Genomic DNA, 14,225 nt, shown 5'->3' with positions numbered 1-14,225 from the left:
TGACATCTTGCTTACTACTTTTCATGTGATCACTGATTGGCCAATCAGTGAACACATGATTGGCACCTCACACAGAGGTCTCATACAACGATCTGTGTTCCACCGGATCGAGGTGCTGTGCACTCCCAGGGAGCACACACAAGCAGGGAGGCTGTTTATGAATTGCCACCTGCCCCTGCACTGCTCCCGTCCTGCTGTTTATATACATGGGCTGGACGGCAAGTGGTTAAGTGCTAAAGAGAATCAAATTATTGTATGTGATTTAAAAGGTGATGCCACCTTTAGGGTGTAACATAAAACATGGCTAGCAAGCACAGCTCCCACCTTAATTATCCCCCTACTTTCAGAACCCAGGTGTTCTTCATGTCACCTCCTATCAAATTTTAATTTTCCGTGGCTCCACCTGCACAGCTGTGTCATTCAATTACAGAGCGTTGTGAAATGAAAAAACTACAAGTTCCATTTGCCACTGTGAGGAACTGTAGTTCTCAATAGAAGTCAAGTGCAGTGATGTCACTGGTCATGTAGTCTATTGATACTTCCTCTAGCTTCGGAACATAAGGTCCATACCTCCGTACAGGCATGAGCTGGATGAATAGCCTGAAAGGGCCAAAGCATTGCACCTGCGATCCACTGATTACAGTTTCAATGCTTTGCAGGCTCAAATGTCAAAATATATAAATAAATAAATGCACATTTTTGTTTTTTACATATAAATATTATTTGTTATATTTTAATATATTTTTATTTTAAATTATTATTTATATTATTTCTACAAAAGGAGGAATTTTCTTTTGTTATAGTTGGTGTTAATCAATAAAGAAAGCTTATATTTCTTCCCGCCTGTGTCTAGCTGGACACTCATATGTACTGTACTCATATGAAATGTTTAGCATTTTTTTGAGACAGAGCTTTCTTTTGGTGGTATTTAATCACCTCTGGGGTTTTTTTTATTTTTTGCTAAACAAACCAAAACAACTGAAAATTTTGAAAAAAGAAATGTTATTTTTTTTTTCATAGTTTCTGTTATAAAATGCTGTAAATGAGTAATTTTTCTCCTTCACTGATGTGTGCTACTGAGGCTGTAGTGATGGGCACTAATAGGCTGCACTGATGAGCGGCACTGATGAGGAGGCACCGGTGGGTGGCACTGATGGGCATTGATAGGCATCATTGGTGGGCATTGACAGACATCACTGATGGGCACTGAAAGGCAGTACTCATATATGGCACTGATAGGCGGCACTGCCGGGCACTGATAGACGGCACTGACTGGCACTGATAGACGGCACTGAAATGCAGCTCAGATGGGCACTGATATGTGGCATTGATGTGCACTGGTAGGCACTGATATGTGGCATTGATGGGCATTGACGTCCTCCCTGAACGAGAGAACCACCACCCGTCTGTCATTTCCTTATATGGCGGGTGGGAGGCGGTTAAGCTATGGGACTAGAAGTGAAGGGAAATCTCCCCAGTGGGACACAGATGTCAAAAAACTGACAGGGGTTATTGGCCTCCTTTACTCTATCCAAAATAAAAAAAAAGATAGTTCTACTTAAATACCAATTACTAAACACAGTATTCTACGGCAGCTGACGAGAATCCATCTTGTAGTGGTTGGACTTAAGCAGAGTTTTTATCCTTTTTGTCACTATGAGTAATTGAAGCAAGGCCACCATTAGCAATCAATTGGCCCCATACAGACTATGCTGTGATGAAGGCTACTTGCTGAAACGCTTCAGTGTGCTTTTATGTCACTCCTGTATCACTAATAAAGCTTTCATGAGGATGTTAGAGTTGTCGGCTTTTCCTGCTTTTTGTACCCCATACAGCTACCTGATGGGGCTCCCCCTCAGATGTCAGATTTGTGTAATGTACAGAGTGCAGGGGTCAGGTGTGTGTAAAGTAAATAGTGTAGGGGTCAGATGTATGTAACATACCCTTAACCTCCAATCAGTGGCTGGTGGGTGGGACCTGGAGTTTCTAATTCTCCTCTGGAGTTTCCAGCTTGATCCCTGATGGAAACTCCAGAGAATATGATGTTGCAGGATAGACCCATATTATGGGAAGCCCCCAGGCCCTGCTGGATCAGTAGGGGGGCCCATGTCCTGTACACTCCTATTGAAGAGCCTGGACTTAAAAAAAAAAAAAAAAAATAGCACCTAAGAAAAATTATATATTACTTAATGTAAACCTTTCATAAGGTTAGTATATAGGGTGTGCCAATGTTGATTTCTTCTGAAGAGGTCAGTATTGACAGCCTGCATGTTTTCATACCAGGTTCAAACCTGTCATAGATGCCCATGATGTTACAGAGAAAAGGAATTTCCAAAGCTCATTTACACATATATAACTTTCAGTAAAATGGCAAATTACCATTGAAAGAATGTGATTTAACTTTACTTGTCATTAATTTCCTATTTTCCTTTGAATAGTCTATGCTAATTGTAAATCATCGAAAATACATTGGACCTTAAATAACATAAGGCAAAGAGCCAGTCAAAGTAAAGAATGAGATTTTATGTTCGATTGCTCTTGGTTTCTATCCACCTCTTCCCTTTGTGTTATCAGGCTTACATAATAGTGAAGCGCAAATGTGCGAAATTCAGTAAGCCACACAGAAGAATCATCAGTCATTTTCCATTCTTCAGACTGATAGCAGCTGATTGCATGCTATTGATTACTTCACTTTGCCCTGCCATCTTAAATTAGCCATTTAAAAAAAAAAGCAACAAGGCTAGCATGCCAGCATAATAGGAAAAATTTAAAGCCCTATTATTTCAGGCTTTAAAGAAAGAATTTGTGGAAAAGAAAACTCTTCATGTTTGAAATTAACACCAACAATGTTATAAGATAGGTTTTATTTAATTGAGCTGATATTGCATGCTTGTTTAGTTGTCTGCAGCACAGATTCATATGCTGTGTACATCTTTCCATTGTATCAAGTCAGAGATTTTGCTTTTTTTTTTTTGTTCCTGCTTGTAGAGGTTTAGATGTGACAGTTGTGTTATTTATTATGTATGCTTGGCTAAAGCAAAATGGTGAATGGAAACCAGAGGTTCCATTATTAAGTGCTCTGCTCAGGCTGTAATGTTGTCTCTTAGAACCTTTACACTTGAATTTCATTAGCTGCTGAGATGGTTTGTTAATGTTAATGAAGAAATCAATGTACTGTCATTAAACGCTGTTTAGGTGCCCCAATAGCGCAGCAAACCTTTTTTTATTCTTTTCCCCATAAACTGAATCTTTCTTTTCAATGGTAAAATGTAAAGGATTGAGCAGTATGTTTCTTGTCAGAATATATTTTTTGTCTGCTCTTGTAATAATAGACTCTTATTGTGCGCTTTTCTTTCAAGATTGAAAACTATTTACTGAGGAACCATGAGACAAGGAAATACCTTCAGGAACAAGCCTATAGATTGCAGCAGAGTATTGTAACCAGCACTACACAGCAGGTGAGCTCCCGGAGTAATATCCGCATTGAAAAAGAGTAAGAGCATTCCATAAACTGAACATGTAATTTTCTTTGCTGTGTACATGACTTGTATATAAAATAAAGCCCCTTTGTGTGTCTAAAATGTTTCTATTTATTCCAAAAGTTATGTAGAATTGTAACCATCAATTTACATGCCTCTGGCAGAATATGTATGTGGAGAATTTAGGCTGCGTTCACACCAATGCATTTTTAGTGCTTTTTGCAGAAACGCACTACAGTCCATTTAACATGGTTTCCTATGAAACATGTTCACATCTATATTTTTTGAGCTACTGCATTTCTGGAAACGTGTTTTTTGTTCTCTGAATGAGTATCAGAGGTTGTACCATGTTACATTCAATATCGCTTTCATCAGGACTGTAGATGCACTTTAACTTTTTTTTTTTTAGAATGTTTATTTGGAGGCTCATGCTGTCCAAATTATTTTGCTGTATTTTCTATAATTTACTGATCTGTTTAATAAATGTTTATCGGGCCAAACTATATTCTCTAGTTTTACTGTTAGAAAGTCCAGTAAAATGAAATTTGTGTGTGCTGAGTGTGCTGTATCCATCCCATGAACCATAGTTTAAAAATTAAAACACTTTAAGTTGGCCATAAACTAAAACATTCCTCCATCTACACCACTGAGGTGGATGGAGGAATCGTCTCCCCCCCCACCTTGACAGTGTATTCTGACAGGGGCAACATCACTGATCAATGGCTGCAGCCACTGTGTTGATCTAGGGAAAATGTCCCAACATATCCCTTTTAATAGAAGTCAATTGAACAGTTGACTTCTATTGAGTGGGGAAGCCCACACACTGATTGTAAATTCCCTGCTGGATATGCCAAATTTCCTTGGGTGTGTTGCGAGCTTTAGAAAAATAACTCTTTATTGAATAAAGACTGTGTATGACTGTTCAGAGCTTGTTGGGAGCCTGTACAGCATGCTGAGAAAATGTCTGCAGTGCAAAGCTATTTTCCCAATACTTAAGTGATGGAAAATGCATGTGTGCTTGTTACTCACAGTGTATCTGAAACATTTCCAAATGTTATTTGTACTCAGACATGGCATAGATACCAAGGGTACATTTTAGGGTCAAGAATAATTTGAGATATTAGAAATGGGATTTCATTGGCCTAGATATATTTAAAAAACTGTGCTGGACTTTTAGAAAATTCTACTGTAACTTTTCAAGGTTGAAGCTATGATTTAGATTAGATTTTTGAAGTTAGTTTTTAAATGTTCTCACGTTCGGTTCAATGAGAGACTGTTAAAAAGGCCCCACAGACCCAAAAGGGCAGAAAATCCGAAATGATTTTTTCACAGCGCCGCTATAAGTCATAAGGTAGTACTAACAATGTTTTCTCTTTTATTCATTTCTAGATGATTGACAGAATTTGTGTTAAAGTCCAAGATCACCTAAACTCCTTGCGAAACTGTGGAGTTGACTTTGTCTTAGATGATGTCAAGTCTGCTGAGAAAATAATGCGAGATGCAAAGAATTCGAAAACTGTAAGTGTACCTGCTTAAGATCATGCTATACTGGCTGCTGAGACTTAACCCTTTTCGCTGCAAGAGCCATTTTTGCATTTTTTTTTGCACACAATTAAAAAAATTATTTTAGGCCTGAAGATTATATGAAACCCCCAAAATATTATGTATTTTTTGAAAGCAGAAACGCTAGAGAATAAAATAGTGGTAGTTCCAATTTTTCATGTCTCACAATATTACCGTCTAGGAAACACAAAATTTCAGTAAAAATCACACTAAAGTGAATTTTAGGACAAACCAGCACAATAAATTACCCAAATTTTTGGTAAAATATAGAAGATGAGGTTGCGCCAAGTAAATAGATACCCAACATGCCAAACCTTAAATTTGTGTGCGCCTATGAAATGGCGACAAACTTCAGTACCCTATATTTTTTTTATAGGCGAAGCTTCAAAAGCCCCTATAGGTCATCAGTTTATCGTTAAAGACAAGGTCTTGTGCTAGAATGATTGCTCTCACTTCGGCGTACGTGGCGATATATAATGTGTATCGCAATCAACGTTTTCACACGTAGGCATGTGTGTTTTATGTTCATGCATGCGTATATGTGGGGAGGCCTCAACATTTTTATTTCTTTTGGGGGGGGGGGTGTTTTGTTCTTGAGTGTAACTTTATTTTTTTGCAAAAATAAACAAAAAAAATCCCCTATGTGATGATTTTTAGGTGACAGGTTCTCTTTAATGAGACATGCAGGGTCTAAAAGACATAAAGCGATGATTTTTTTGGTGACAGGTTTCCTATTGAGGCATGCAGGGTCTCAATAAAACATTGCATTGCAAAACATCTTTCCCAGGCTGGGAAAGTGACAGCCGTGACCTGGAAGTGACATCCTTCCAGGTCACACAAAGAAGGGTAGAGAAGCTCTCCTCTCTCCCCTCCACCCGCCAGCAGCCACCATGGGACTCCCCAAGCCCGAGGGGGGGGCACCATCATCGGGGCTGTGGAAGCGGAGCCACCTGACTGCATCCACCTGACAGGCAGTAGTCTGCTTGTCAGTTTTATACACAATCCCGGAGGCTGCAGCCGCTGGATTGTGTATAAACCCCCTGCTGTCTGGTCCAGGTACAGCGTACGGACCTGGTAGCAAAAGGGTTAAACCTGAACTCAACCAAATGGTAAAATTACACAGCTCTAAGCAAAACACAAATGAGCTTATCTCTTTCACTCTGTTCTCTCCTCCTATCAGCATTTTCCTTGCACTGCAACACACCTAATTTGGCTGTTTGTGCTGCTCCCCTTCCCCCGCCCCTTCGCCCTCCCTTTCCCTTGTTATGCAGGCCCTGCAAGAAGCTGATACCAAATCAAATTAGGATACTTACACAACTTTACATTTATCTGGCTGTTGTTCAACTTTAAAAGTTTTAGTCTGCGAATTAATTGATATCTTCATTACTAATTTGTATCTGTTATCTTCCAGCTTTTGCCAAATTTATATCATCTTGGAGGTGCAGCATGGGCTGGAGCCAACAATTTACCAACTCCAATTCAAGAAACCTTAGAATCAATGGCAGGAGAGGTGACCAGAGTTGTAGATGAGCAGCTGAAGGTATAAATGACCTTTAAGAGTAGCCATTATTTAAGTATTTTAGACTATATTTTATTTGGGAATTGGGACAATTGTATTTTTGACTCCATGTCACAATTGAACTATGACCTAGTTCTCTATATTCTAGGTTTATTTGTGTGAACGTTTTAGGTATGAATCTAGAGTGTAGGTTTCAGCTTCAGTGCTGATTCACTTATGTGCGGTGCGGATTGAAGCTCAGGTTTCACAGCTGATTGATACAGTAGCTGTTCACTGGTTCAGGTCAGGTTTACATCAGGTTCAGGACAGGATCAGCTCAGGATTTTATCCTGTTCACATGTCAGGTTTGGAAACAGTTCCCACAGATGTCAATAGCCTGCAATCCGCATCTGAACCAGACCGCACTGCCCAGAAATCGTACATGACAACTTTTTTTTTTTTTAACTTCACTGAATTCTCACCACCAATGCACAGACATATAAGAACAGGCACCATAGGAAGCGGTGTTATTTCACATCTCATGCGGATTGGATGCGGTTCAAATCGCATCCAGTCTGTATATATGTGAACAGGTGATGGCAGGGAACCTGGGATTCTAGCCAACACACCTGCATACTGCTAGGGATTGCTAGTAAGTAATAGCTGAAATGTTTCTCCTGACAGCCCTTTTTGCACCAAATTCTCACGTTTAGGTGTGTCTGTTTCAGAAAAGAAGAAACTTAGAACATTATTTCTGGATTCATTATATTACTGTCTTGAACAATATTAGACATTACTCCCCGAAAAAATGATTAGTCGGCTTTTTTTCATTAGGTCTTGTATACATCTATGCTCCAAAAAGACTTTAATGCTTACAAGTGTATATGCAGTTATATTTATGGTACAGGGGCCATACAATGAAATCAATTTAGCACTGAGTGAGCAAATCTAGCTATCAATAAGCCATTGTAATGAGACCTCTTTACAACAGCATGCTTTATCTTTTCACCAGGCTATATACCAGAAGGGGATAAGTGGGTAATGACATCAAAGTGTAATGCCCTGCCATATATTTTAATTGCCTATGTTCAGCGTAGAAAAATCTGCCAGCATGGGATTATCTATAAGCAGCCTAATGACCTCATTAGTATAAATGCAATTGAGTGGTGTCATCTGCATAAATAATTTGTGGAGAAAATGAACTGTCTTTCAGTTACCATTGATCATACACTTGTGGGAGAATTATACAAGTCCTTTCATCAATCACTTATTAATGTTCTGGATCATTTTATTATTTATTTATGGATATTTTAAGCACATTACAAACCACGTGTAGTGCCTTTTCAGTACTGTATGTGTAAAAGGACTATTTTTTTTACTGTGATTAATGCATTTATTCTGCAGAGTATATTGTCTGTCCTTTTTGGAAAAGAAGTCAGAATGCCTTTCTGATTTGAAATTATGCACATTTTTTTTTTATAGAAATGTACTGTTTGGCCTCATCTTTTCTCAGGTTAGCCAAGGATGGCAGTCAAGATATATAACAAAGTTATAACAGAACGTATTACTAAAAAATTCTTTATCACCTATGTGCAAGATCAGATATTTAACTGGTGCAACCTATGCTACTGTATGTTTGGATCCATACTGGAGGATACATGGTCTATTGGGGGAAGACTTTTTCTCGTACTTCTTATCATCTATGTCCCTCTGTAGAAGGACAAGTTACCAATAGGGACACTGAATTTGTCCTTCTCACAGGGGACTGAGGTATGTTATGGTGTGATATAGAAGGAAGCAGAAGAAAAATGAGCATCTATGCTTTCAAATATAATATGTTGTAGATATTTTGTGGCTTCTTAATGAAGACAGACACTGACTAGGTATTACTGTTACACAGTATCATGCCAATTGTTAGAGCAAATATCACAGATGAAAGAATGAGGCCTAAAGTGTTTCCTTGCAAAAGAGCCAACATTTTGCTGTTTACTTGATACTTAAAAGGTCAATACAAATCTATTGATTATTTAATATGGCGGTGTTCAGTGTCTAGACAGGTTGATTTTGGAAGAGCAAGAAAGGAAATATAATGCGGAGTAGAGCAAAATAAATTAGGACATGATGTCAACTATAGCAATTGTGATAATTACGCATTCATCTTTGTCAAGGGACTTTTTTTTCTGGCTTTGGTATGCTACTTCCCTTAAAGTAAATTATAAGATGTTTTCCATCTTAAACCTGCAGCTTGCATTAAATATCATCTGGTGATTCTCCATGTTCTCGTTATGAGATGTCAACTCTCTGTCTCTGGCTCCCAATTTTTCTCCCGTGTTTGTCATCCTGTCACACAGTCTTTCAGTGTAGGCTATCAATGTCCATTTCAACATGAATTAGTCACACTCAGACCTCTGTTTTCACCCATGAGAAACTCTGTGTAGTCATTGTTGGAGTGCATTCATGCAATGGCTGCACAGAGGCTGCTGGAGATTGTTTTCATTACAGGTACTTATATAGCACCATCAATTTACACAGCACTTTACATATGATATTCACATCAGTCTCTGCCCTCAAGGAGCTGACACTCTAGGGTCCCTAACTCACATTCATACATAGACTTACTAGGGCCAATTTAGGCAGCAATGTGGGAGTAAAACCAGAGTACCCGGAGGAATCCCATGCAGGCACAGGGAGAACATGCACACTCTATGCAGGTAGAGTCATGGTTGAGATTTTAACCGATGACCCTAATGCTGCCAGGTGGAAGTGCTAACCACTGTACTGCCCAGATTAGCAGCACTACGATGCATTTAGGATATTTTGTATTTTAAAAGGCAGGTATTTATGATACACAATGCTTTATCAAACTAAATTACATTTAGTTAAGGTTTATATCGACTTTACTTGGTTAAATGTTGATAACCCTGCCTTTTTTACTCTTTCACATTCCAATTGGCCATTAAGGCAGCCCATCACAGTAACATGCCTTTAGGGGTGCATGGTGGGCTTTGACATGAAGTGTTAGTGCTTTACCAGTCAGAACAGACTGGCAATGAGGTATATCAGCTATGATTGTGAAGCTGCTACAGCCACCATATCTAATCAGTGCAATCTTAATTACACCCCAAACGCAGGTCGCAAGGGCAGCCTTTGCCTGCACCTTATGGCATGGCACAAAATGACCCTGTGATCTAGTTGCAGTGCAGTTCCAAAATTGGTGCATGCATAAATTGGTGCGATGCGGTGCAATTTGAGCCCATTCATGATGAATGGGCTCAAATCGCACCGCACTAAATTGCATGTGAATTCCACAGGAATGTGGTGCAGACTGTGTGATTCATGTGCGGTTCATAGTGTGAACTGAGGCCAACTCTGTTACACAATGGATGGATCCCATGAAGCCACACATCTATGCAGACCCATTAACCACTTCCAGTCCGGACACTTTTACCCCCTTCCTGACCAGGGCAATTTTCAGCTTTCAGCGCTATCACACTTTGACAATTGCGCGGTCATGCAACATTGTACCCAATTGAATTTTTTACCATTTTTTGAGACAGATAAAGCTTTATTTTGGTGGTATTTATTCACCGCTGGGATTTTTATTTTTTTGCTATGTAAATGAAAATGTCAAAAAATTTTGGAAAAAAGTGTTTGTTTTTTTAAATTTTGCAAATAAATAATATTTCATCATAAATCTTTGCCAAAATTTATTCCGTTATCTTTTTAGTAGAAAAAAAAATCCAAATTAATTTATAACCAAAAATTATAATTTTTAAACATTTTTTTTTTACATTTTTATTTTATTTTTTTATATTATTATTTTTTCTTTTTCTTTTTTCTTTTTTTACATACTGTCACCCTAGCAGTACAGTATCACCATGGTGACACTGTACTACTTGTGGGGGGTGATGAAGATTTTTTTTTTTTTTTTACACTGATTGCTTTTACACCCATATAGGATGTAAAAGCAATCATTTCTCTTTCTCTCTGTGTGCATTCTTGCACTCATTGAGAAGTACTGAGTGAGCTGTGATTGGTCACAGCTTGTCACATGGTACAAGGCTGTTGTGAATAGCCTTGTACCATGTGACCTCTGTGAGGTCCTCTGTGAATAGCCTTGTACCATGTGACCTCTGTGATACTGTCACCCTAGCAGTACAGTATCACCATGGTGACACTGTACTACTTGTGGGGGGTGATGAAGATTTTTTTTTTTTTTTTACACTGATTGCTTTTACACCCATATAGGATGTAAAAGCAATCATTTCTCTTTCTCTCTGTGTGCATTCTTGCACTCATTGAGAAGTACTGAGTGAGCTGTGATTGGTCACAGCTTGTCACATGGTACAAGGCTGTTGTGAATAGCCTTGTACCATGTGACCTCTGTGATCATTCCCAGATTTCACATGTAGTAAGCAATGATGTCACAAGTGACATCTTGCTTACTACTTTGCATGTGATCACTGATTGGCCAATCAGTGATCACATGATCGGGACCTCGTATAGAGGTCCCGTCCGACGATCGGTGTTTCACTGTGTCCGGAGGACACAGCGGGCATCGGATCGCAGTGCTGCGTGCTCCCAGGGAGTGCGCACAAGCAGGGTGTGGGGAGGCCGTTTATAAACGGCCACCCGACCCTGCAGTGGTTAAACACATTAGGGGTGTGAGGGGTGTGAGCCCTGGCTGGAGCCCAGGTTGAGACTGCCTTTCATTCCAATCCCAGCGGGTCTGCATTAATGTGCAGCTTCATGGGATCCATCCTTTGTGTAACAGTTGGAGCTGAGACAAGCTTCTTCCTTGGCCTGCACTTCTGCGGTGGACACAGAATTGCTTTCCCTTGTAGCCTGAGTGGCACACATTTTCCATTGCCGGTTTACAGAGGCCAAATCTGTTGCTATGTCCAGGAATGTTAGCCAACTTTGCAAACAGAAAGTACTCCCAAAGCTGTCATAGCAGGCACCGGTCAGTGAAAACACTACTTTGTTTACAATTTAACCTGAATATCTGCATTAAGTAGCACATCTGTTTTATTTGTTATTTTTTCATTATCTTTAGTACAAGGAACTATATTTTTTTTTTCTTCTCATCCATTGAAGGACACAGAAATTCAGAAGGTTTAGATACTAGCAAATAAGATTTTTTGTGTTCTAAGAGGCTAGAATGCCTTTTATTCGGTACAGCTGAAAAAAAGCCTACTTTTTTATGCATTTCCTCAGCCTAGCTTTGAAATCTGTCCCTGCACACATCTTGCTGGATGAGGACTAGCCTAAAATGTGACCCTCGGGCACTGGGCCAGAGCTGTTGCACAGCCCAAGTTGTGACCCTGTCTCTGGAAACAGTTAAGTAAATTTGGTTGGGCTGAAACACCGCAATCTACTGTGGCACCTTTTAAGATCTCCTACACCAACAGTTTTACTGCAGTAAGTTTTAAGGCTGAGGTATCAAGTGCTGACAATATCTGCACTTTCGGCCTCCTGAATCCTCATCAACACTGCTTGCCAGGCATTTGAGTACCTGAGGCCTTGCCTCATATTGAACCTAGCTGCATTAGTACTGCATTTCTAATGCATCTTCTAATTGGGGTGGAGTTGAATGCTCATTTGAGCATCTCCCTATAAATTTAGATCAGCTCATGGGGGAGATCTCTGATGGGGGGCACAGTCTCTGATGGGTGCTGCTTCAGATTGAGTGCGGCTTCGAACGAGTGCATAGAAGAAGCAGTTAAATGCAGCAGTTGAACTAAAGCAGGAGAACTTAAGCAGCAGGAAGACACAACAACAGTAAGAAGCTCTACTGCATGCTGGAAGACTGCAAGCAACACCCTGGGAAACCTCTTACATGCCTGAGACCCACTCTGTGTGCCTTTATATAATACGCCCCCTCTTCTCCTTTCCATATTACTATCCTCTGTTCCCAAATCTCATTTCTCTACCCCTCTGCTCCACCCCACAACCTGTACATCTCCCCCTCACTGCTATCATCTCCCTACTACTGCTCTCTTCACCTCCCCAAAATGTCTCTTCCACTCCTCCTTCTCATTTTCCTCTCCTCCGTTCCCAAATTCCATTCACTATATCCCTCTGCCCCTCCCAAACATTTGTATATCGTGTCCTCACTGCTTCCCTCACCCCTCTATGGCACCCACCACCTCCTCCTATTACTCCACTCTCCCACTGACCCCAACACCTCCACTAGGAGTTTTTCACGCTCCTGCACATCCCGCTCCCATGCCACCTTTCTCACCCTTCTCCTCCTCCTAGCCGCGGGGGACATCTCCCCAAATCCTGGCCCTCCACCTCCCTCACCCGCTCAACACCCTCCCACTTCCACGTCCTACTGCAACCCCCGCAACTTAGTATCTGTCTCCCTGCTCCCTAAAATCTCCCCCCCGTTTTCATGTGCACTCCTGAACGCCCGTTCGGTGTGCAACAAGCTTACCGCCATCCACGACCTCTTTGTTTCCCGCTCCCTCAACCTCCTGGCGATCACGGAAACCTGGATCCAGCCCACTGACTCTACCTCCCCTGCTGCACTCTCCTATGGAGGTCTCACCTGGACCCACTCACCCAGGCCTAACGGTCGTAAAGGTGGTGGGGTTGGTCTGCTCCTGTCACCGCAGAGCACCTTCCGAGTCCTCCCAAACCCCCCCTCTCTATCCTTCTCCTCCTTCGAGGCCCACTGCGTCCGACTATTCTCCCCAACCCCCCTGAAGATTGCTGTGATATACCGGCCTCCTGGATCCATACCCCGCTTCCTGGATGACTTCTCCTCCTGGCTACCCTTCTTCCTCTCCTCTGAGCTACCCACCATAATTCTTGGGGATTTTAACATCCCTGTCAACCTCGACAACCCGGACACAGCCCGTCTCCTCCACCTAACCTCCTCCTTTGCACTTGCACAGTGCATACAATCCACCACCCACTCCGACGGAAATATCCTTGATCTTGTCTTCTCCAACCGATGCGCTCCCCACAACCTCACTAACACCCCCTTCCCTCTCTCTGACCACAACCTGATCACCTTCTCTATCTCCTCGTCCTCCAACGCCTACCCCTCCAAATGTCACACTACTACCAGCCGTAACCTCCGCAACCTTAACCCTGCCTCCCTCCACTCTGCAGCTGATCAACTCCACGACCGCATCCTCCCCCTGTCCTGCCCCGACTTGGCTTTGACCGCCTACAACAATGCGCTCTCAACAGCCCTTGACTTACTAGCGCCTTTAACCACACGCAACACCAGACCCCGACCGCTCCAGCCCTGGCAGACTGATCACACCAAAACCCTCAAACGACAAAGTCGTGCCCTAGAGCGACTATGGCGCAAAACCAAATCCAAACAAGCCTTCACCCGCTACAAATCTGCCTTCCGCACCTACACCTCCTCCCTCCATGCTGCCAAACAGGCCTACTTCTTGACCCTCATCAAGGCCCTCTCCTCCAATCCTCGCCGACTCTTCTCTGCCTTCAACTCTCTACTCTCTCCACCCCCACCTCCACCCAGCACCTCACTCACTGCCCTTGAGATTGCCAATCACTTCAAAAACAAGACTGACACAATTCGCAAGGACAGTGCCGCAACTCACACGCCCTCTCAACCTGTCCCCTCTCACACAGCTACCCCCTTATCCCCCCTCCCCCTCGGCATAACCCGCAGGGACTTCGTCGCTGCTCAAACTCTCTCC

General features: G+C 41.7%; 1 protein-coding gene across 2 annotated transcripts in view; it reads left to right on the top strand.

Moving 5' to 3' along the window:
- The window catches only part of CARMIL1 (capping protein regulator and myosin 1 linker 1), a 401,711-nt gene that overhangs the window by 277,845 nt on the left and 109,641 nt on the right, over positions 1–14,225 (top strand). For both annotated transcript variants that reach the window (XM_089682230.1, XM_089682229.1), the window contains exons 24-26: positions 3,360–3,458; positions 4,869–4,997; positions 6,454–6,582. In XM_089682230.1, the coding sequence (XP_089538356.1) occupies positions 3,360–3,458; positions 4,869–4,997; positions 6,454–6,582 (357 nt within the window). The remainder of the gene's footprint in view (positions 1–3,359; positions 3,459–4,868; positions 4,998–6,453; positions 6,583–14,225) is intronic.

The sequence above is a fragment of the Staurois parvus genome, unplaced genomic scaffold (genome assembly GCF_062004578.1).
Source record: "Staurois parvus isolate SC_StPar_1 unplaced genomic scaffold, SC_StPar_1.0 ptg000287l, whole genome shotgun sequence".
NCBI lineage: Eukaryota > Metazoa > Chordata > Amphibia > Anura > Ranidae > Staurois > Staurois parvus.
This window is presented reverse-complemented; position numbering and strand designations above follow the sequence as displayed.